Raw genomic sequence first — 24,649 nt, forward strand, 5'->3', positions numbered from 1 at the left:
AATACCACAGTAACCTATGATTAGGGTAAAAACTCTGTGTTCCAGCAAAATAATTATTTGACAATTAATGCTAAAATGAAAGAATCAGTCCCGTGTTTAGAGCATATCCACCTAACGTTTGACAAAAGCATACTCCTATGAAGAAATAGCATTAACATCGCCTCAGAAAATGTTCCCTTGTAAGCTCTATCTGCCCCTCCCCTACCCCATCAGTCTACTGAGTTTTTTCCATAGATGTAAGCATTTCTGGAATTTCATATAAATGAATTATGAAATACACACTCTTTTCCATTAAGAATGTTTTCAAGATTCATCTATGTTTTTACAAATATCAGTAGTTCTTACTGCTATTGCTGCCTTGTATTACATCGTATCTATGTGCCACAATTTGTTTATCCATTCTCCTGTTGATGGGTACCTGCACTGTTCCCCATTTTTATTTATTATAAATAATGATGGATGACTTAAATGCCCCTTGAGACAGACAAACCAAGTGTTCTGGGGAGCAGGGAAGGCGAGGAGCACTAGGCAGAGGAACTGGGGGACATTCTCAAGACTAGTGGTATTTGAGCAGGAAGAAATGAGCAGTAGGGTCCTGGCATAAAAAGCAACACTGAATGGGAAATACAGTGTGTACAGAGACTGATAAGCTCTCTAAAGGGAGGGTGGTTATATGGGAAAGCACATGTAATGGGATTCATTAAGGGCAATGCATACTGTCTTTGCAACTCAACTGCTTAGTGGAAGAGAAGGCTAGAAAAGCAGGTTGAGATCCAGAGGACAGCGATTCCTGGGTAGTATGCCAGGCAGTTTAATTTTAGTTTTGTAGTGGAGAGCCATAGAAGTTTTTGAGCTGGGAACATCTCGATGAACTTTCTGCTTTGGAAGACGTTTGGCAACATTGGAAGGAATGGCTCTCAAGGGAAGGGAGACTAGAAAGAAGAGAAGAGGGAGAGACGAGCCAGTTAGGATCTTGTTTTGAGTCCGGGGCACGATAGGGAGGGCCCACAGTAACGGGGTGAGGAAAGAGCTGGACTGGTGGTAGGTAGAAATAAAATGGGCAGGACTGGAGGCTGTTTGGGGTGGCCCAGGGGAGACACTTGCTAAGTTGGTAGAATACTGATCAATGAGGGGTGCATTTCTCTCTGAAGGAGTAGGACTCAGGGACAGGTGGCTGGCTTCAAGGGTGTGAGCCAGGGTGGCTGGATGGGCATTCAGCTGTATAATGGTCAAGGCATTCTCGTCCTTGTATTAATAGGTTGACAGTATGTTTATTAGTTATGTATAAACACACTTCAGTCCTGGATGATGTCATAGTACATATCAGAAGACATTCAATGAAATTTACTTTTCCTTATTTGTTATACATCATGTTTCTCAATAAATTCTTTTTACTTTTAATTTAAAAATAATTTCAAATTTCAAAAAAGTCACCCAAATACTGTTACTGACCTCAAGGAGTTCACTGCTTTGGGTGCTACGTTCAAGATGTTGACACAAGGTAGTTTTTTTTTTTTACCTGCAGCAAGTGAAGGAGGGAGGGGTTCATATTCAAGGCTCTGGGTCTTTGAAAGAAGGCTTTGAAGGAAATGTCTATATACACTATTTGGTCAGTTCTTTTCAGTTTACTACACTTACCTGGCTGAGATCCTTTCAAGCTCATCCTGTTTATTGCTGCAGCTGCAAAATACTGCACTACATTTTAACATTTGGCAAGAATAACATTTAGAGCTGTCCAGACATTGAGACCCTTGTCCTATCTAACAGTATTATAAAGATAGCGCACGCGCACACACACACACACACACACACACACACACACAGAGTATCCAGGTTCACCTATTTTTAACACTTTGCTCCTTTTTTTTTTTGCATTCTATACACATGCTCTCTTCCTTCTTCCCCCCTCCCTATCTCTGTCTATATATAGCAGGTCCTCATCATTTCTTTCAATGTTGTTTTATTATAACGTTGATGAGAGGCCATTGGAACTTAAGTTCTATTTATATCAGTCAGCCTATGGTAAAACTGATTTCACAATATGTCAGTTTGCTTAAAGTGGTAGAACCTATAGACACCATTAAATGGGGGGGCTTACTCTACGCACCCACTCTGTACTACGTTCTCTCCCTCCCTTTCGCTTTTCTCTCTCCTTCCCTTTCCCACCCTCACCCCTCCACCAACACTATTCCTTTTTTTCTGAATCATTTGAGAGGAAGTTTGATACATCATGGTCCTTAATTCCCAAATATTCTAAATAAGGATATTCTGTAATATAATATAGTACAGTTATCAACCTTGGCAATTTAACATTGATCTAATAGTTAATCTGCTGTGTATATCTGTTTTATTATTTGATCTAATATTATCTTTATGGCTTTTCCCCTTCCAGTATAAGATTCAGTTGCTGTAATATGTTCCCTATAGCTTTCTGGCTCTTTAGTGTTCTTTATGACATTTTTGAAGAACATTGGTCCTGCCACACACTTTTTTCAATAAGATATTTTTCATTTGGGTTTGTGTGATGTTTATTCATGATTACATTCAGATTATACAGTCTTGACCAGAATACTACATAGTTCAGTAGTCACAGTGTTGTTGTTGTTGTTTTTAATACATATAACATTGAAAAATATCCCTTTCCTAGGGAAGGCTTAGGTAGGAGAATGTTGAAGGTGGAAAGACTTGATTTTTTAAAGCTTTTTGTAACGGCGGGGGGAGGGATGTAATAAAAAATCTATTTATAAGACCCATTTAGAAGAGACAGGATTCATACTGGTCATGTGGTCTCTGTTTTTATAAAGTTATAATTCAGGGAACATATTTTCTTAAGGAAAAATTGGGGCATATGATCTGATTTAATTCAACATGTCAAATCCTATAAAGTTTTAAAAATGAAGCCAGGTTTAATTAAGCATTCAGCACCTTTTGGAGTAGAAGAGGAAGAGGAAGGCAGGGTACGCCCTGGAAGCAGGTTCAGGGGTGTGAGCAGTGTGCTAACTCACTCCAGGTTCCTCGTGTCCTGCTCTGTGTCTATTAGGTCGAGGTCGTCATGAAGGGGACAATGCTAGCTTCTGATGTAATGTCATCAAGACTGTTGTTTTGTTGTGGTAGCTCTACCAAAATAGACACCAGGGGTTTTCTTTAAAAATTTGTTCTTTAAGCACTAAAAACAGCTTAGATTTGTATGTAGCTCTACACAAGCATAATGGAGAACTTTCTTCTGAATAAGCTTTTCATGGGTAAACTTTTAGACTTCAGTTCAAAATAAGATCTTAACTTGCACATACAGGCAGCAACTGCCATATGTTTTATTGCTAGTTAAGTGTTAATAGAATTAACAATACTAAAATATTCTTATAAGCTAGTCTTCCTGTTACTATTAACACCTTTCATGCTGTTTCACTGTTTGCATTTCAGTCTTACAGGCACCAGCTCAGGGAGAAAGAGAAGTCTGAGTCCCAGTCAAGCAGACACTGGCTCAGAGGCCAGAGTATCGGAAGAGATATCTGACCTTGAACTTGAGCAGACAGATTCCTGTGCAGAATCTCCCTTGGAAAGAAGGAAAAAGACTAAGAAATTTAAAAGAATGAAGAAGGACCATTCTCCAGCAGGTTTGGATTGGCTCTTCCTAAAGTTCTGGGGTTGTGTACTCTTCAGAAATGCATATTTTGTGGGGGAAATCACAGCAGGGCTTCAGCTGGTGGCAAGGCCCATGTCTTGTTCCACGGACTAGATGTTGTTAGGACCAGTTTAAGTAATTTGAGGAATCCCTTAAAAGCCATGGCTCGACAGAGAAGGGGAGTTAGAGCGGGGAGGGGGGGCCCGATGGTTAGTCCATTTGGTACCTTCTCTGCCTTCTCCATGGTTTAGAGGTTTTGCTGATGTGTTTAAAGTAGCCTCTGTATTTTAAATGTACATTTAAGTTGGCATAGAGGCCTACTCCTACACATGCTATTTTCAGTAGCAGTTTTCACTGTTCCCACGAAAACCCAGGCAGCCTGGATTTCTCTCATAAGCAGAATTATATAAGGAGCAAAGGAAACAGGAAATTAGCACATGTTGAGAGCTTACTATGTGTTGGATGCTGTCATAGGAGTCTTTTTCTGTCCTTATTTAACTTCATCTTCACAACAGCCCAGACATAGGAAATTACTGTCCTGGTTTTAGTGATTCAGGTGTCCGGGCTCGGGGAGGTGGAGAAACACATGCAGGTCCATGCAGCTACTAGTAAGCAGCAGACCCAGAGGTGAGCCCCAGCCCACCTGAAGTCAAAACACATGTCCTGTCACCCATTTATGCTCTAGAGGGTCCATGGCCTAACCCAGCCCTTCGTACCAGGCTCTATAGAGGGCTGGAGTGCGAGGGAGGAAAGGGCTTGCCTGTCACTTGCAGCCATACTGGTAAGGCAGCAGTCAAGGTGACAGTAATTACAGCCGCTGACTGAGTGTTTGCCAAGGATCCTCACGGACACCTAATGCTTAACAGAATTTTTTTTCTTTTAATGTATTTTATTGATTATGCTATTACACTTGTCCCATTACCCTCCTTTTATTCCCCTCTGCCTTATACCTCCCCAACATTTCTCCCCTTCCTTAGTTCATGTCCATGGGTCCTGCATATAAGTTCTTTGGCTTCTCCATTTCCCATACTATTCTTAACCTTCCCCTGTCTATTTTGTACCTACCATTTATGCTTCTTACTCCCTTTTCCCTTCTCCATATCCTCCCCTTCCCTGCTGATAACCCTCCATGTGATTTCCATTTCTGTGATTCTGTTCCTGTTCTGGTTGTTTGCTTAGTTATCCTTTTTGTTTTTGTTTAAGTTCAGTTGTTGATAGTTGTCATTTTACTGTTCGTATTTTTGATCATCTTTTTCTTAGATAAGTCCCTTTAATGTTTCATATAATAAGGGCTTGGTGATGATGAACTCCTTGAACTTGACCTTATCTGGGAAGCACTTTATCTGCCTTTCTATTCTCAATGATAGCTTTTCTGGATAGAGCAATCTTGAGTGTACATTCTTGCCTTTCATGACTTAGAATACTTCATTTCAGCTCCTTCTTGCTTATAAGGTTTCTTTTGAGAAATCAGCTGGTTGTCCTATGGGAACTCCTTCATAGGTAACTGTCTCCTTTTCTCTTGCTTCTTTTAAGATTCTCTCCTTATCTTTAAACTTGGGCAATGTAATTATGATGTGCCTTGGTGTGTGCTTCCTTGGGTGCAACTTCGTTGGGACTCTGAGCTTCCTGGACTTCCTGGAAGTCTATTTCCTTTGCCAGATTGGGAAAGTTCTCCATTATCTTTTCAAATAAGTTTTCAACTTCTTGCTCTTCTTCTTCTCCTTCTGGCACCCCTATGATTCAAATGTTAAAATGTTTAAAGTTTTCCCAGAGGTTCCTAAGTCTGTCCTCATTTTTTCAAATTCGTGTTTCTTCATTCTGTTCTGGTTGAAGGTTTCTTTCTTCCTTCTGCTCCAAACTATTGGTGTGAGTCTTAGTTTCCTTTCTAGCACTGTTGGTTCCCTGTGCATTTTCCTTTCATCCACTTTTCATAGTCTTCACTTTTTCTCTATTTTGCAACCATACTTAACCATTTCTGTGAGCATCCTGATTACTAGTGTTTTGAAATGTGGATCAGATAGGTTGGCTATCTCTTCATCTCTTAGTTGTATTTTTTCTGGAGCTTTGATCTCTTCTTTCATGGGAGCCATATTTTGTCTCAGCAGGCCTGTTACATAGTAAGGGGCGGAGCCTTAGGTATTCATCAGGGCAGGGCAATCCATGTGATTGCATTGTAGTGCTGTGTGTGGGGGAGGGGCCTGAGAGGGAACAGTGCCACTTGCTCAGGTCTCTGGCAGGCTTTCAATCATTTCCTCCACTACCCGCAGGCAAATTAGGCCCTTCTGGTAATGATTTCTGGGTGGGTGGGTTTGTTTACATTCTAGGAACTTGTGGGTCTCTCCAACAAATTCTCCTGTGAGGCTGGGACTTTCTCCTGCCACTGCAACCCCACAGGTTTTTCAGTCAGAGGTTTAGAGGCTTTATTTTTCCTGCACTGGAACCTTGGGTTGCAAGGTCTATCTTGCTCCCCAGTTGTTCCTCCCAATTTATCTACACGCAAATGTGGGACCACCCTCTCTGCCATCCCCCACGTGGCCTGGTTCCCTAGTAGCCACCTTGCCGTAAGTCCTTTCCACCCCAGCTGCCCATCTCTGCCCCTCCTACTGGTCTAGATAAATGTTTCTTCTTTAACTCCTTGGTTGTCAGACTTTCATACAGTCTGATTTTCTGGCTGTTCTGGTTGTTTTTTGTTTTTAAATATTTTGTTCTTCTTTTGGTTATGCAAGGAGGCACAGTATGTATGCCTACCCCTCCATCTTGGCCAGAAGTCAGAAATTCTTTCATTTGAATATCTGAGGTAGTCATCGTGGGCCGATTTACAATGAAGAAAACAGAGACCTAAAGGATTGCCTGACTTGCCCAAGGTCCTGGAGCCCTTGATTCTGTCCTATAAGAAAGCTGGTGCTTGTAAGCACAGTTATGTATTGTCTGCTCTGGATAAGAGGGGTACCTCCTATCTGCCATTATTCCTTCCCTGTACTTCTTACATCGTGACAGTTGCCATGCTCAGCAGAATGCTCAGTGTAACCAGCAATCAAGTTGAAGGTAGTAAAGCAGTGGAACTTGACTCATACCCAAGCTAGGAACTTGTGTTTCAGTTCATTCCTTTTTTTGCCTGTGGTCCAGTCTCACTGTAGGGAGTTTTCTGCATCTCATTGATAATGATATCAGAAAAGCAGCAAAATGTCACATAAGCTTTTTGTGTAGTCTGCTGAGACCTTACTTAAATGAAAACTTTAAACTCTTATTTGAAACCTAGATTATATATTTGAACTGTCTTTTTGAATAGGGATATCTCCTTTTACTTGCCTCCCTTTCTTTCCTTAAAATAAGTATTGGAGAAGTTTTTAATTTGTAACATACCGAGTCTTCATCTGTGACACCTTGTTACCGCTGCCAGTTGTACGTGCCCGACATATTAAATATTAAATGTTAGTATAACTTTTAGAGATCAGCCTGAGCATCCTTTCCTTCATATCTCATTCTCTTTTGAATTTTTCAGCTTATCTGTTACTTGTCAGGGACAAGATTTCAGTTTTTACCTTCTGTCTCAGCATATCTTAAAGGTATTAAAATTAAAATACCTAATAATAGACTGCATTAATAGATTAGCTCCTTTTATAACTTCCATCATTTTAAGTGAAAACTTTATATGAGTTATTTGGGGTTTTGAATTTATAATATCATCATTAAAATAGGGTTTTTTCCCTCTCTCATTGACAGTAAAGCTGTCACTGCTACAAGATGTGAGCTAAAAAAAATGATAGATTTTGTACTTCATTGTCAGTGCTGCTAAAAAAGAGAGAAACATCTTGACAACTTTTAATTGAACTAGAGAACTTGAGAGAATTGAGCTTCTTCTGGAGCACGCTCACTGAGTAAGACCTTCCATCAGTGCCCAGGCAGAAGTGCGATGGACCCTTTTCAATTGGTTTGTTGTGTTGAGTCCTAATAGTATTAGTAGGATGTAGGTCAAGTGATCAGGTACTAAAGCTGTTGAAACAGCCAACTTTGCCCAGTTACTTTAATAAAGTCCTGTAATACTGAGAGTACAAAGGCCAGCCCCTGTGAAGGGTCTGTGTTCCACTCTCACACTCCAGGAACTGCGAGGGCCTAGTCTGGGTGTTGGCTGGAACTGCGTTAGAGTGTTTGGTGCGGCACAGACAGTCTGTCCTGCAGAGACAGGCTAAGCTGTCAAGTCAGGGCTCTTCTACTGGGGAGAGTGTCTTGACAATTACTCTGGGATTCCCAGAGGTGTGTCGGGTGCACCGCACTGTCAGTGAAGGCATGAAAAACATGAAAGGAGGTGCTTCATCTCTGGGGACTTTTCTCTTTTCCAAGGAGGAAGTAGCAAAAAGTAATACCATGGAATGGCATCTACCGTGGCAATCCTGGAACAGAGGAGGCTCAATAAACACCACACAAAACAGTGCCATTTTTCTTAGTTACACTTTTAAATATCTAGGGTACATGAAGAGTTGAGTATTAGACCCCTTTCTAGATAACTGAATGACCCAAATTACCATCTAAGTTTAAATAGTAATACCAGACATTGTACTAGGAATGTCCTTAGTTACCTCGTTAATCCTTATAAACACCCAGTAAGGGGTGTTTATACCTAATAAGATATACATATTCAATTTCTATAGGAAACCAAGGCTCGAAGAGTTACAAACTGGCAAAGTCGAATATAGCTGAGGGTAGGGTGGGTGCTGTCTGATCCAGAGCCCCCACACTGCACACGCTGCAGTGTGTAAGGATGAGAGGAAGCAAAGGACTCTTTATGTACAAAGGCGAGTATTTCTGGCAGCTGTTCTGGATCAGAAACAGTTGCCAACCTCGCCTTTCAACTGAGGAAGTCATGTAATAAAAAGCCAAGTGACCACTCTCCTTTGAAGTTTCTGTTTTATGTACATATTATCCACATGATATTTTTCTCTTAGGCTTTGTTGTTTCCATCCTATTTTCAAGAAGCAAATGTATAAGTCCCCCTTTCTATTTATTATGATTAGTGTGGGTTGGTAGTACTATCTGCTTTTCCTCTGAGGAATTCAAGGTACATTCTCAGTTGGCACATAAAGGAAAACAATTTTCTATGCCATTTATGCTGGAATAAACTGTCTCTGGGAAGTGTTCCCCAGGCAGTGTTTAATAGGTGGGCTTCCACAGCACACTTGTTTTTGATGACTAAGTGAATGGAGTCCCCAGGGCCTGGAGAAACCCCAGCCTCACCTGCAGGGCCAAGAGGAGTGGCCTGACATGAGCAGACTGGCCACTCTGGGCATGCTGACGGCCAGTCCAGTAGCTGGCGGTTCCATCGGCACCCTGTTAGGCAGCGGCCATGGAGGTATGAGCACCAAGAGACATCGACTGTTCCTGTTGACTGTCTTGTCATATAATAGACATTGCTCCAAGTCTTTCTCACCCTTGCATTTAAAACACAGCACATTAGACCTTTAACTGTTTGCCAAGAACTGTGCGTTGTATTGAAGTCTTGACTAATTATAAAAATTTAGAATCTATGTAGAGCAGCAGTCTCCTTGTGCTATTACAGGTCTCCCAAGAGTCAGAAACAAGGTCTACAGTTGTTGCTGTCGATACCTGAGCGATCTGGCTAGAAAAGCCCAGTGACCTCCTGAGAAGCTTTGTAGTTATTCAGTTAAAATGTGGTTTCCAGACTAATTGTGGGAAATGAGGTGTGAGCTGTGCTGTGCTGTGGGGCAGTTTGCTTAGCACATTCGTGCCCTCCTGGCAACCCTCCGGGGCCCCCATAAGCCATCCGGGGGCAGCTCTGCCTGCTGGGCGTGGGAAACCACACTGTCACCAGGCCCTCTGGAGCCTTTCCTAGTTAAAAAGCTCACATGGCACCCCGAGGGATCTTTCTGAATGCAGATTTCCACTCTGGAGAAAATGATACCATAGCGTATTCCCAGTGTACCACGTAGTTTGTGGATTCTGTTTTGGATTCACCTGAGGGAAGAGATGGCTTACCTTTTGAAGTTCCTTCTCCTCCTCTCCAGTTTGTGGAAAGGTAAGAAGAAGCAATCACTTACTGTGTTGACCACTTTTAAATTTCTTTTGTTGTTTTGGTTAAGAAAAATAATGTGCTCACTATGAAAATCTGTAAAGAAAAATAGGAAGTTACTTGATACTCTGTTAATGTGTTTTACTCTGTCATTTTTATACATTGTTAGCATCATGCTCTATGCAGTTTAGTATCCTGTTTTTGTCCATTAAAAAAAACTCTTGGCCAAATAATTTTTTTAAAAAATCCTCACCCAAGGATACGTTTGATTATTTGAGAGAGAGAGAGGAAGGAGGAGAGGGAGAAACATCACTTGGCTCCCCACCCTCTCCCCCACCAGCATGCACCCTGACTGGGGATCGAACCTGCAACCTTTTGGTGTATGGGATGACGCTCCAACCAACTGAGCCACCTGGCCAGGGCTCTTGCCTAAATAATTTTAATTATCAGAAAAAAAATTTTTTTAATCACCCAAGGATGTGTTTTTTTAATTCATTTGAGAGAGAGAGAAAGAAACATCAATGTGAGAGAGCAACATCTATCAGTTGCCTCCCATATGCACCTGACTAGGGATTGAACCCACAACCGTTTTCAGGTACAGGGCAACGCTCCAGCCAACATGGGGCAGATTTTTTAGACAACATTCCTAATATCTTTGCAGGACAGCTTTGTTAAAGTATAATTTATGTACGATAGAAGTCATCACTTTCAGATGTACAATTTGATGCTTTTTGACAACTCACTGAACAATGACTGTAATTGAGATACAGACCAGTTCTGTCATTCCACAGACTCTCTCATACTCCTTTGTAGTCAATTTCTACTCCCACCCCCAGATCTGGCGACCACCGATAAGCTTTCTTATCACCTTATATGATATTTTTTCAGAATATCATGTAAGTAGAATCATACAGTAGGTAACCTTTGCATCTTTCATTTAGTGTAATGAATCTGAGATTTGTTTATGTTGTTGTATGCATGGTTCGTTCCACCTTATTGCTGAATAATATTCTGCATTATGGACATATTGCTGTTTATTTATTCATTTTCCCAGTTAGCATTTAGATTGTTACCAGTTTTCAGCTACTAAGAATCAATAAACATTTAGGTAGAGGCTTTTGAATGAACTAAATTTTCATTTCTTTTGAGTGAATACCTAGGAGTGGAATTGCTGGGTCATGTGGCAAGTGTGTTTTCACCTTCATAAGAAGCTGGTGTACTGTTTTCCAAAGTACATTTGCATTTCTACCAGCAGGGGAGGGAGGGTTCCAGCAGCTCTGTGCACTGACAAGTATTGGTATTGGCCTTTTTAGCAATTCTGATGGGTACGTTCTGGTATCTCATTGTTGCTTTGATTTGACTTTCCCTAATGCCTAATTGATGTTATTTGCCATCCATATCCGTCCTTTAGTGAAATGGCTATTCATTTCTTTTGCCCATTTCCCCCACTGGGTTGTTTGTTTTCTTCTTGAGTTTTCAGAGTTCTTTATATATTTTGGATACAAGCTCTTTTGGATGTTTTGCAAAATATTCCAAACTTTTCTTTTCATTCTCTCTCTCTCCCTCTCTCTCTCTCTCTCTCAATGTTTTCTGTGTACTTTGCAGAGTTATTTCCACATTTAAATTTTTTTCAGTTAAAGTTGACACAACATATATTAATTTCAGATGTACAACATAGTCATTAGACATTTATGTAACTTACAAAGTGATCACCCCAATACATCTAGTACTCATCTTTTCATTCTCTTAGTAGTATTTTTCAAGTAGTAGAAGTTTCATGGAACCAAATTTATCAGTTGTTTCTTGTATTATGCCTTTGGTGTCATATTTAAGAAATCTTTGTCTGACTCTAGATTGCAAAGATTTTCTCCTATGTTTTCTTCCTAGACGTTTTATAGTTTCAGGTTTTACATTTAGGTGTACAATCCATTGTGAGTTAATCTTTGTATGTGATACAAGGTATGGATCGGGGTCCATCATAGCCAGAGGTAGGTATCCTTAAGTATCTATTTTAAAAAGAAAAGATGTGGCTGGGTTGGTGTAGCTCAGTGGATTGAGCATGGGCTGTGAACCAAAGGGTCACCAGTTCAATTCCCAGTCAGGGCACATGCCTGGGTCGTGGGCCAGATCCCCAGTGGGGGGCACATGAGAGGCAACCACACACTGATGTTTCTCTCCTTCTTTCCCTTCCTCTCTCTCTAAAAGTAAATAAATAAACATAGAATTTTTTTAAATAAAAAGAAAAAATGTTCCCGAATAATTTTGCACACTGTAGTAAAACAGGGCTGTGCAAATGAGTTCACTGGGAACCGTTGCTCCTTATCCACTAGCTCTGAGACTGCTGCTTGGACAGTCCACAGTGTTCCCTTTGTGGGAAGTGCTAGAAGGAACACAGGCAGCGACCTCCAGCTCCCCTCCTGTCTGGGTGTCCTCTAGAGGGTTCCCGAAGTTCCAGTTCCTCTCTGTGCATTCTTTCTCAGCAGCTGCATATTATAGGCAGTGAAAATTGGCATTTCTTTGAGTGCAGGTTGTAGGCTTACTGTGGAAGAACCATGTTCGATGTTAGCCACCTTATTGATAAGGAGAAGGGACCTGATGTGCATGAAAAACCTGCTCTGTGCCAGTGACTTTGCTGTATCTCAGAAGTCCCATGTGACATAAAGCAGTAGCCAGTCCACCCTACAGATGAGGCTATGAGAGTTGTTCAAAGGCACCCTGCTAACAAAACGGCCACGCCAGACTCGCCCAGCTCCAAAGCTTTTTCCGTTACTTCTCATGCACTCTTCACGGAGTCACTTCCCGTGTAATATGGTGGCGTGCCGTATATTCCCCTCCAGCTAACACACATCCCCCCCATCTAATGGCAGGTGCTGTTATAAGTATGGCAGTGTGGTTGCTTTTAGCCATTTGTCTTTTTTCCCCCTCGTGGCTACCTTATTTTAGTTCCCCATATTTGGTTTTGTGGCCTTTACCTTTATAATGGCCAAGTGGCTGCTATTTCTTTGATATGTGAATTATAAAAATGCTCTTATCAACGTTTATTGTCCTCCCTTCCAGTAGGTACTGCTTGAATGTGTGAGCGAGGTCAGGCTAGTTATTCTTATCATGGACCATCTGCCGTATTTTGTGGTTCCGGGGAGGGGAGTGTTTGTGCTTTGTTTTGTTTTTCCTTCTTTATTCCTTTTATTACTGTATTGCGTGACTCTCTTTCACATGGCTCATCTCCATCTTCACTTCCCAGGGAAGTCTTGCAGTCTTTCTTGAAGTCCCAGGACTTGCATGGTCAGTAGTGATGAAAACGGCAAAGTGCGCCTTTCCCGGTCTGCTCATCCTGTGTCTCTGGATTTTATCCTGATAAGTCATCAGAAGTGGGACTGCTCGTTTTAGCTGAAATTCCCCTGCTATTTTAGGTGTTTAGGTCCTGACACCTTTAGGCATTCCTGTCACTGGCAGTAGTCAGTCTTGGTTGAGCAGTTTCTTTCAATGGGGACACTGAATCCCAGGCATCATCAAAGACCTCTTTCCTTTTGAAATCTTGGAGTGTTATCAGCTGGGGTTGGCTCTCCCCATTTTTTCCTGCCAACCCTTCAGTTACGGCTTAAATAAGGCAGGACACCAGTGTGCTGGAGTGCCCAGTCTGCTGCACTTTCCATTCTGAACACACCTTTTCCTAACTCAGTTCCCCTTCACTCAGCTCTGCACATTGGTGCTCATGTAGCCTCTCTGAACTTCTTGCATCTGTGAAATGTGGGTACTTACACCATTGTGTGGGACCTTTCTGAAGAGCAAGTGCCCAGCACGGTGGCCAGCAAAGAATTTGGTGTGTGTGCACCACCAGGAGGTGTGGTAAGCATCTGCACGCGTGTTAACTCCAGTAAAATAAACAGAGGCGGCTGGGGTGGGAGGGAGACATCTCATCAGTCCTCCGTGTGATGTGTCCCTGGTGTCACTCTGTTTGCTGGACACTGCACTCCATGGACAAGACCTGTCTGTGGACTGTTTCCCGTTCCGGCTGTGCAGTTGCTCTGCCCTGGGCTGGTCGCTCGTTCCCCTCCAGGTGCTGCTCTCTCCTTGCTCATCTCGGTTTGCCCTTTCCCACCAGGAAGCGCCTCGGACGGCTCTGCCAAGCTCTTCGAAGTTCCTGACACGTGGTAACCAAGACCTGGATGCAACGAATCGCGGGTGCTGTTGCTGAGAAAGACCCCAGCCGGCCTGTTTGGAAGCCATACTGTATTTAGTGTGTTTTACAGGAGGGGTGTGAAAACAAGCGTGTCTCCTGAAAAAAACTTAGCTTTTATTTTTGCGGCTGTGGTTTTCTTCTTTCCTTTTTAATATAAACTGTCTGCTGACACTCAGCACAATTATAAAAGCTGTTGCGAAGGTGTATGTGATTAACCGGTTATTTTTTGCTCATGTGAACCCTTCCTGTCATGAATTAGTGTGTTTAGAAATCCACCTGATTTGGGGGCGGGGGTGGGGGGTTCAGCTGTGAGATATGCAAAAAGAGCTGACATTCTTGGGTGCTGTGATCATGAGTTCGGGCTTGAACTCCTTCCTGCTTGAAGAGGTTTCATCTCCTCGTGCTCAGATTCTGGGGCGGCCGCAGCACGTGGTTACTGTCTCCTAGTGGAGAAATCGGTTATGTCTCTCTGCTTCTCACCTTGGCTGCCTGAAAATATGAAGCTTTCCAGCTTATTTTTCCAGTAGGAAAATCTGTACCGATAAAGGAGCTTACCATATGCCTTGGCCTTGGGGCATATTTATTCAGAGTTATTTTTTTTAAGATGTGAGTTTCTTGCTCTGGGACAAGTAAAAAAGTTAATTTCTGTTTTTACATGTACGCTGTGGTCATTTGTCAGCCTGTTAGCGTGGTGGTCTCTGTGTGGCTGTCTGGGAGCAAGGTGGCCTGTGTGTGCGTGTGTGCGTGCGTGCGTGCATGAGTGTGTGTGTATGTGTGAAGTCATGACCTAAAGCTCCACGTGCCAGCCCTTTGTTTAAGCAGATCACAACAGCAACAGAGTTCCGTGGATCTACTTCAATAGAGTTGTGTCATATATATCATTGTTAGAGATATTACATTTTTGTATCATGGAAATAAAAATGAAAAGTGTATTTCCAGAAGGTGAAAATTAAAGACATTTTCATAGGATTCTGACTTTTTTCCTTCCTTTTTAATGACATATTCAGTCTCCACATAGGTGTCATTTCTCTAAAGATCACCTCTGAAAAGCTCTGTAAGTCACCAGAGCTTGTTTCTCCTGCTTCAGTGAGTCCGCATCCCAGTGCAGGAGCTGAGCCCGTGGGAGAGGCTGCGTGGGAGGGTCTGCATCTTTTCTGTGGTGGGAGGAATCTGAGCTCTCCTAACTCTGACCGGAATCCAGAAACTGTGGTGGTGTGCGAATTCAGGTTTGTAAGGTACTTTTCCCCAATTAGGAACTTCTTAACATTTCTCATTCTGCATCCTGTCCTTTCCGCAGGAGTTTGATAGCCACAAAGTCACAAACCCAAACTTGGCAACCCTTCCAAGCTCTCGCTGCTCTCAGCTCAGTGGGGAAGTGTGAAGGGAGAGTGGAAAACAAACAGTAAAGGAAAATATCAAGGCAGGGGGCTTAAAGAGCACTGCTGGACTCTGATGTGTCATTAAAACTTACAGGGAAAACAGGTAGTACCGGCCACTTCTTGCTACTGAATAAGAGGGAAAACCTCCAGAAGATTGTGATTGACATGCATGTGAAAGGTACAAATGGCCTAATGAGGGAGCCTGGCCAGGAGACGCAGATCAAGTGGGGGTCTAACAACGCCAGGTCCTCAGTGGGGGAGAGAGGCCTCTCGCCTTAAGGTAAATGAAAATCTTCATTGTTCCCTGAAGCCCAGTGCTTCCTGCTCAAAAAGCTTTGCAAGCACAGGCTGTACTCCTGTCACTACTGGTCCAGAGAGGGGCTTGGTGAGGAGTGCTTTCTAGAAAGGCCCTCCAGAGTGTCTGTTCCAGCTCCAGCTTCAGTTTTCTCAATCCTAAAATTAGGACAAAAAACCTCCCGTACGTGGTGGCTGCGAGAATTCAGTGAGATTATGTTAAATGCCTGGTACCCACAGTGCACAATAAATTGTAATAATGTCGGAAGACTACACTTTCGATCTGGAACTCATGTTGTGTCTGCTGACATAGGCATGGTCACGTGGGATGTGACAGAATTAAATACCCACTGAAGCCCTCACGCACATCCTGGCTTCTGTTTTACCAACTACAGCAAATGACTTAAGCAGGTGAACTGGGTTGGTCCTTTTCCCTCCATGTGTACCTGCTAGGCCTTCTCAGTGCCTCTTTTGGGCATAAAACCCTATGTTACTTTGGGATGTTACTTTGACTTTTTGATGGTGAGACCCAGCAGCATTTTATTACGATGGGGCTGTAGTTCAGGGGTTTCTGGAAGACTGTGGCTAAATCTGGAGGCAGGCCTGGGTGTAGGGTCCTCAACGTTTCCTTGAAGAGTTTTGTAGGGTTTTGGGGTTTTTTGTCTTTTGGATCTGGGGTGGAGACTGAGCACTGCAGTTCTGTCCATTTTCCTAGCTCTGTATTTGTCTAATTTCCTCCCAACATATCTTTTAATTTTATTTATTTATTTTTAGAGAAGGGAAGAGAGGGAGAGAAACATCAATGTGTGGTTGCCTCTTGTGTGCCTCCAACTGGGGACTTGGCCCACAACCCAGGCATATGCCCCGACTGAGAATCGGACCCGCGACCCCTTGGTTCACAGGCCAGCACTCAATCCACTGAGCCACACCAGCCAGGGCTCCCCCCAACATTTTTATGATGGAAATTTTCAAGCATATGGAGAAGTTGAAAGAATTGTTTAGTGAACACTCACTCGCCACCTAGATTGAACAGTTGTCATTTTGCTGTTTTTGTTTTATTACATAACCATTTGGCCATCCTTCTATCCATCCATCAGTTCATCAGTCAGAGTTTAATATTTGTTTATATTTGGAAGTCAGTGGGAATAAAATTTATAGTGAAATGCTCAAATCTTGTATACTATTAACCTTCAAAATTAAACAACAAAGTTTATCAACAGCAGAGGAATTTATTCAGGAATGGGAGAGGAATTTCAATTTGGTACAAGCAAATTATGGTCAATCACAGGCAACTGTGGAGAACAAAGGAGAAGAACATTCTTTTATAAAGGAAAGGAAGGACTTGGGAGGGGTTGTTTTGAACAGAGTTTATCGGAGGAAAATGAGAGATGGAAGCGGCGCCGGCTCCTCATTGGCTGCAGGCAGGAGCAGCTTGCTGTCAGGGTAGAGAGGACTTCTCCTTATGTGATGAGCGGTAGTGGTGAGAGCTCTCCCTTCACAGCCTCCCGACTGCGTTTTGATAAGGCCTCCTTTGTTCATTTTCACACTGCTAAGATACAGAACATTACCATCACCCCAGAATTCTCCCCAATGTTTCTTCCCAGTCAACTCCCATCCCCAGAGGCGGCCACCAGTCTGTATTTTTTGTTTTTATCACAGATTAGTTTGACGTTTTCTAGGACTTCATGAAAACAGAGTAACTCTGGTGTGAGGCCTCCTTCACTCAACATGACGTTTTGGGATTCACCCACGTCTGCACGCATCAGTGGTCTCTTACTTTATGTTGCGGAGTGTGCACCCGCCACGGTCCATTCATCCTCCAGTGGGCGGGCACTGGGGCTCTTCCCAGTTTGGGACTCTGTGGCTATTAGAATAAAGCTGCTGCAAACATTCTAGTACAAGTCTAGAGAACAAAAGCTTTCATGTTGGAGGGTATCTACCAAGGAGTAGAATTGCTGGATGGTAAGACACTTCCAGGTCTTTTCCCAGAGGGGTTGTACCATCTTATACTCTCATCCACACACTGGGTGAGTTCCCGTCACCCCCGCCCTCGGCAGCACTTGGGGTCGGTCGTTGGCCATCTTGGTGGGTGTGTGGTGGATCTCATTGCAGTTTTCTCTTGCAGTTCCCTGATGACTAATGATGTACTTATTAGCCAGTATATATAATCGTCTGTCAAGTATCTGTTCAGGTCACTTGTCTGTATTTTATTGGTTTACATCTCTGTTATTGAGATGTAGGTATTCATTATATATTCTGCATACCAGTCCTTCGTCAAAGTTGTTTTGAAAATCTTTAGTTCCAGTCTATGACAGGCTTTCTTTTCTTTTTTTTTATACCAGCCTTACTGAGAAACAGTGGACATGTAACATTGTGTAAGTTTATGGTGGACGGCATGATGACTTGACAGGCACACGCTGCCAAAGGGTCCCCCCACGGCACTAGCCATCACCACCATCACCACATGTCACCACTTCTCTTTTGTGGTGAGAATATTCATGATCCATTCCCCCAACGACTTGTTTTCTTAACAGTGCCTTCTACTGGGCAGAAGTTTTCACTTTAATGAAGCCTGTGATGTCAGTTTTTTTCTATGTCCTTTCTAAGAACCGCCCCCCAGTTGTAAAGCTACTCTTTCATGTTTCTTCTAGAAGCTTTATAGTTCTAGCGTTTAAGTGTATGGTTAATCTTCAGTTACTTGTTTATGTGTGGTGTGGTGTAAGAACAGGAATTGAGGTCCCTTCATTCCGTGTGAATGTCCAGTTATTCCAACAGCATTTGTGGAGAAGACCTTTCCTGTTGGATTGCTTTGGTGCCTGGGGCAAAAATCTGTTGGCCCAGTAACAAGTGAGGGTCTTGAGTGTGTGTGTTTATAAAATGTGGTGTTATGCCCTGGCAGGTATGACTCCAAGTTGGTTGGAGCATCATCCTGTAACCAAAAAGTTGCAAATTCAGTTCTTGGTCAGGGCACATACCTAGGTTGTGAGTTCCAATTCCCAGTCCAGGCACATAAGATCCCTGGTCCGGGTGTGTACTAGAGGCAACCAAGCTACGTTTCTCTCACACATCGCTATTTCTTGCTCTCCCTTCCTCTCTCACTAAAAGCAGTGAAAAAAAATGTTCATGGATGAAGATAAAAGAAATTAAAATGTGCTATTGTTATTGCTGAATAGCCACACAGAGAGGGTCTCATCGTTTCTCCATATGCAGTTCCCACTGGGCTGATTGTACAGCCCTTCTCATCGCCCAGAGAGGAAAAGGCTGTGACTCTTGGTTGCTGCTGAGGCCAGGTTACTCTCTCCTGACCTGGGAAGCTAGTGAGTGTTAAAAACAGTGCAATCTTTTGGGATCCTCTTTTTTTTTTTTTAAGTCTCATGACTTAACCTTCGTGACTTCAGTTGAAATCTTTTATTCCCCAAATGATTGATGGAATAAACCTGTGTATCTGGTTTTGTTGAGGAGGGGAGATAGAATACCTGAAGGCCAGTTTGTGTTTTCTCCTGGTCGTCAGCCACCCTCTGCCCCAAGTTGTCTGGTCCCTGCTTAAAGCAGTTAGTTTGTCTTTAGCCGCTTGCCACTTCTGTCTTGGCCTCCTGCTTTTTTTAGCCATGCCATGAACCTGAACTTGAGAAAGATTTTGGTGTGCTGGGCCTGGTGAAAATGTCACCAGCGGAGGAGATCTTTTAAAATTGAAGTGTTTGAGACAAGATAATCCACAAAGAAAAGACAACCCAAAAAAGCCCTCTTATTGGGGTGGGGGTACTTAATATTTCCTATGAGAAGTTGAATCGTCATAGCTGTTTTTTTAAGGGAAATATTAGAGCAGAGAACTTGAAACCAAAGAAACCTGCCTGGGTGTGCAGATTGCGGACCTGTGTAGACCCATACCCGGCTCATGCCGCTTGTCCACGGAAACGTCTTGCCGTGTGGCTGAGACCAGCCGGAGGACTGGTGGCCAGACTTTTTAATATTCACCTCCTCTAGCACAAGGACAAGTGGGGAGCCCCACTCCTCCATCCAGCTGCTCTCACGGGTGCCCTCGGAGCCTGGGGGGTGGAATCTTGGACTCAAAGTTGCCTCCCACGTTCCCCTTGGCGACGAGGAGCATAAAGGCCTTTGCGCATCTCCCCTCCATGCACTGCAGTCCAGTAGACCCACAGTCTTATTTTCAACACCCAGAATCTGGGAATTCAGAGGCCTTCGTTACCCACACATTGTCCTTCCTTTGTTGAACAGGATAAACATGAAGTGCCATCTCAGAATGCTGTGTCTACAAGTTACCTTGACAAATGACTGTGACTCAGAAGCTTAGGCTTTGCCTAGTGCTGGAGCCTGGACCTAAGTGATGGGGGTGGGGGAATGGAGGGTCCTTTGGGTGTTTTGTTTTTATGACGCCCCATAATTCTCCATTGTCCTGACTTCATCTTCTGCAGGGTGTGTGTGAATCGGCAAGCACTTAGCGTCCTGTCCTGATGGATGGTGTGATAGGAGCCCCCCCCACCACCTTGCGGAGCCTCAGAGCCCTCATTGTCTCCCTTTTCCATTTGCTCATTTCCACTTAGACACTTGAAAGAGTTTCCATTAATCAGAGGAGTTGAGGAAACCACACTTTAGAGGCAGCACTGCTGCGGTGCACAGTTCCTGGACTTGGTGATTGCCCAGGCCTGAGCTCAGCTGTCAGCTGTGCGATCCAAGGACACTCGCTCAGTTTCAGCGTCCTGGGCTGTCAGAGGAGAGCACTGCCACCCTCCTCCAGGGTCACTGAGAGGCTGAGCAGAGCAGGAAGCACCCGTGGGAGTGCATGCTCACGTAGGTCCCTTCCAGCTCACTGCCGTGTCCCCAGTTCACTCACACTGGGAGAAAGTGAGTCTCCTTGTACACACGAACCCCCACTCTCTAGAACCTGCTATTTTAATGTAAACTCACCCTCCAGTATTTGATCCTTGCTTTTTGAAAGTAGATTTCTTCTCCACCCCACTGTGTGTTTTTTTCTATAAAAGTAACAGGACAAGGAGACTTCCGCCAAGATGGAGGCATAGGTGGATGTGCCGTGCCTTCTCACACAACCAAGTTTAGAGACAACTAAATATTAGCAACAGAAAACATAGCCAGAACACGGAAAATTGAACTTTTCGGAAGTCTGTTAACAACAAATGCTTCAGCCTGACCGGTAAGGGGCAAAACCAGCTGCTGGTGAAGCGGGGTTGCACAGGAAAAAGTGGTCGGATGGACTCAGGCGCATGGATCCCAGGCGCAGGATTGGACCCAGTGAGCGACCGAGCGAGTGACCAGGTGAGCGACCGCGGGGGAGACAGCGGGGAAGCGGGGCTGCGTGTTGACTGTGGTCGAGCATTTGTGCGCGGGTGGACAGGCGAGGGAGTAGGCGGTTGGACCGGGGCTGGCAGGTCCCCGTGGCAAGCGGCAGGGAGGGCCCCGCCATTTCCCCGCTCTGACCCCACCTCCACATACAGCGTCATAACCCAGCGACTCTGAGTGGCCCGGCCCAGGTGAACCACCTAAGGCGCTGCTCCTCACCCAGCTGTGAGAAACATCAGAGGGGGTCACCATTTCCCCGCTCTGACCACGCCCCCACATACAGCGTCACAACCCAGCGACCTGGGAGTCCAACGCGCCGCTTCTCACACTTAAAGGGCGCGAGCAGACCAAAAATGGCTCAAGATCTCAAAGCCCCAGAGCCTATAGATTTAAGTGATGAAGAAATAGCAAAACTCTCAGACGCACAGTTTAAAACACTGGTGATCAGGATCCTCACAGAACTGGTTGATTATAGCCACAAATTAGACAAATATATGAAGGCGAAACTAATTGAAATGAATGGAATTGCACAGGACACCAATAGCAATGAAAAGAAAACTGGGACTCAAATAGAGGGAGTAGACCAGAAGGAAGAAAAAAATGACCAAACAGAAAACAATGAAGAAACAAGAATTCAAAAAAATGAGAAGAGGCTTAGGAACCTCCAGGACATCTTTAAACACTCCAACATCCGAATTATAGGGGTACCAGAAGGGGAAAGGAACAGCCACAAGTGGAAAACTTATTTGAACAAATAATAAAGGAGAACTTCCCCAATCTGGCAAAAGAAATAGACTTCCGGGAAATCCAGGAAGCTCAGAGAGTCCCAAAGAAGTTGGACCCAAGAAGGAACACACCAAGGCACATCATAATTACATTAGCCAAAATTAAAATGAAGGAGAGAATCCTAGAAGCAGCAAGAGCTAAGGGGACAGTCACCTACAAAGAAGTCCCCATCAGACTGTCAGCAGATTTCTCAAAAGAGACCTTACAGGCAAGAAGGGGCTGGAAAGAGCGTATTCCAAGTCATGAAATCCAAAGACCTACAACCAAGATTGCTCTATCCAGCAAAACTTTCATTTAGAATGGAAGGACAGATAAAGTGCTTCTCAGATAAGATCCAATTCAAGGAGTTCATCATCACCAAGCCCTTATTATATGAAATGTTAAAGGGACTTATCTAAGAAAAAGAAGTTAAAGAAACATGAACAGTGAAAGGACAACAAACTCACAGTTATTAACAACCACACCTAAAACAAAGGCAAACTAAAAGGACAGCTAGATCAGGAGTGGAAACATAGAAATGTTTCCCTCAAGGAGGGATAGCAAGGGGGGAGAAGGTACAGAAAATAAGTAGCATAGACAGTAGATAGAAAATAGATGGGGGGGCAAGAATAGCATGGGAAATATAGAATCTAAAGGACTTGAGACACATGGTCATAAACTAAAGGGGGGGGTAATGGTGGGGATGGGAGGGTAGGGTGGAGGGGAATGAAAGGGGGAATAGAACAACTGTAACAGCATAATCAATTAAAAAATTTTATAAAAAAGTAACAGGACAGGTAGAACAGCATAGTCTACTCGGAGCACTTCGTGACCATTTGAAGCATGGGTACTCATATTCCCACTTGGTAAAGTCAAGTTCTGTCACTTGCCCTGGAGGTCATGGTCAGTGGCAGAGCTGGAATTCAAATCTCAGGATGTCTGACTACAATGGCACGCGCATAACCAAGACTTGATACTGTCTCGTGTCCATGTGAAGGGAGACAAAGAAAAGTGACAGCAGGAGATGTGCTGAGGGATGCAGGGTGGCAAGAGCCCTCTGTATGCCAGAGTCTCATCTGGACGAGCCCATCCTGATTACCTCAGGAGTTGGTGTCCTGGGACGGGCTGGTTCCCCTCTTTGCTCTCTCTGCCCACCCACAGCTCTGGGCATAGAGAGTTCCACACAGACCTGCAACGTCCTCCCTACCACGGGTGATCCTAAGGCTTCGTCTCCATACCTTAGACTGTTGCTTACGGCACTGCTTCCCAGAAGAGGGCTCGTAGTACCTGGGAGCAGAAGCGTTTGGAAGGCTCTCCATCTGTAATGCCAGATTGCTTTCCAATTTGCTGTCAAAGGACTACAAATCCTGACCAGTGGTGTCCAAAATCCCCGCCACGTGAGCCAGAGAATCATTTCAGTTACAGAGGAGGCCACGGCGCCCAGAGTGCTGACGAAACACACCCAGGCTTTTGAAGCTCCTGTTCCCAGCAGTAGCAACATTGCCTGAGGACTGGGTAGAAATGCAAATTCCTGGGCCTCACCCCGGTCCTACTGAGTCAGAAACTCCAGAGGTGGGGCCAGCAGTCTGGAAGCAAGCCCTGCAGGTGTCCTGGTGCCCACTCAGGCCTGGTGGCCACTGGCCTTGTGAAAGCTACCTGCACAGCAGGAGCAATGCACACGCTTGTCCATCAACCACAGCTGAGGCTGCCAGGAGCAAATCCAAGGGCAAGGTCACGTCCATCTCTACTTGGCATTAGGAGCCAGCACCCCTTAGCTTGTTCGTGTCTTAGCTTGTTTGGGTAATTGGAACCATGTGGAAAATGTCACTGTCTAATGTGAAGGGTCCAGTTCTCATAGACGTTTGTTATTCAGACTTGGAGGTTTGTTACGCGCTGGACACGTTATCGTTACTCCTTTTGTTCCCTCGGGAGGCGAAAGGAGAGCATAGAGAAACATCCTCGGCTCACACAGCTAGTCAGTAGCAGACCTGAGAGAAGGAGGTGATATGCATAATGTGGGAGTCTTTCAAATAATTGGGCTTGTTGTTATTCTGGATTCTTCTGAAGCTCTTTCAAGTGCCTCAAGAAAGTGGCTTTCCCTGACTTCTAACTTCAGACTGACAAACCAAAGCTGGTCCTGGGCATAGGTAGCTCTTGCCTGGTTGGACGGTTATTGAGGTGAACTCCTATTCCCCCCACCTATTTCAGTTCCACCCATACGGATTGCTTCAAAAGTGTTCTCATTCCAGGCATCCTCTGGTAGGGCAGTGTCTCAGGGGTACGTCATTTGCCCATGACATTTCATGCAATGAGTTCTCGAATCCTGTCTCAAATGACAGGTGGGGGCCAAAGGCACTTGGAAGGGCTGGGGGTCCGAGGAGACAAGGACATTGAGTGTGATGCCAGTGGTTTACCATCTCACTCAGGGCTGAGCCTCAGTGTGGGATACACACTGACACTCTGGCTGTCCTGGGCTTTGCAGCTCAGCTTCCGGGGAGCGGCGGGCAGGGTGAGCCAGAGGCCAGAGCCAAAGCGACAGAGCAGGCTCCCTGCTGCCCCAAAGGCATCCCCCTGGAGAGCCCCAGAGGTGCCTGCAGTCACAGCAAAACAGAAGGGGCTCCAAATACTCCCTTTTGAGGCTGGGGAAGGGAAGCCAAATGAAATGTGAAGAGGTGTCTAAAAGCTCGGAGGAAACCAGCAGGCCCTTCCAGAAGTTCTATTTGTGGTAAGGAACCTTGGCATGGAGAAGCCAGCTCTACTGCAAAAATAGACTGATGTGCCGAGAAACGGCTCGATTCTGGAAGCAAGTGCCCCTCCGCAGAGGGAGAGCTTGAGCTGAGACTTTAGAAGGCCCCGCCCCTTGCTTCAGCTTCCCTCTAGACCCCAGCACCGAAAACAGAGAAGAAGAAAGCTAAACGTTCTAAAATGGAGTGTTGAGTGCAGCCACGACTTTACAGTCATAGATGGGGCCAGTGGAAACACAGGGCGAAAGGAAGGTTTTGAATAAATGCCTGGAAACACATGAACCTGCAGTCCACTCCTGTCTCAGCCAGGAGCAGCTCTCCTTC

The 24,649-nt window shown here is 44.4% G+C and overlaps 1 protein-coding gene across 1 annotated transcript in view; it reads left to right on the forward strand.

The window, feature by feature from the left end:
* PARN (poly(A)-specific ribonuclease) overlaps nucleotides 1-14,796 on the forward strand; it is a 192,057-nt gene extending 177,261 nt beyond the window's left edge. Inside the window, exons 23-24 of the mRNA XM_037141231.2 lie at nucleotides 3,421-3,614; nucleotides 13,750-14,796. Coding sequence (XP_036997126.1) covers nucleotides 3,421-3,614; nucleotides 13,750-13,802 — 247 coding nt within the window. The 3' untranslated portion in view covers nucleotides 13,803-14,796. The remainder of the gene's footprint in view (nucleotides 1-3,420; nucleotides 3,615-13,749) is intronic.
* Nucleotides 14,797-24,649: the final 9,853 nt, after the last annotated feature.

This window comes from Artibeus jamaicensis, unplaced genomic scaffold (assembly GCF_021234435.1).
Source record: "Artibeus jamaicensis isolate MK-2021 breed Jamaican fruit bat unplaced genomic scaffold, CSHL_Jam_final contig_729, whole genome shotgun sequence".
NCBI lineage: Eukaryota > Metazoa > Chordata > Mammalia > Chiroptera > Phyllostomidae > Artibeus > Artibeus jamaicensis.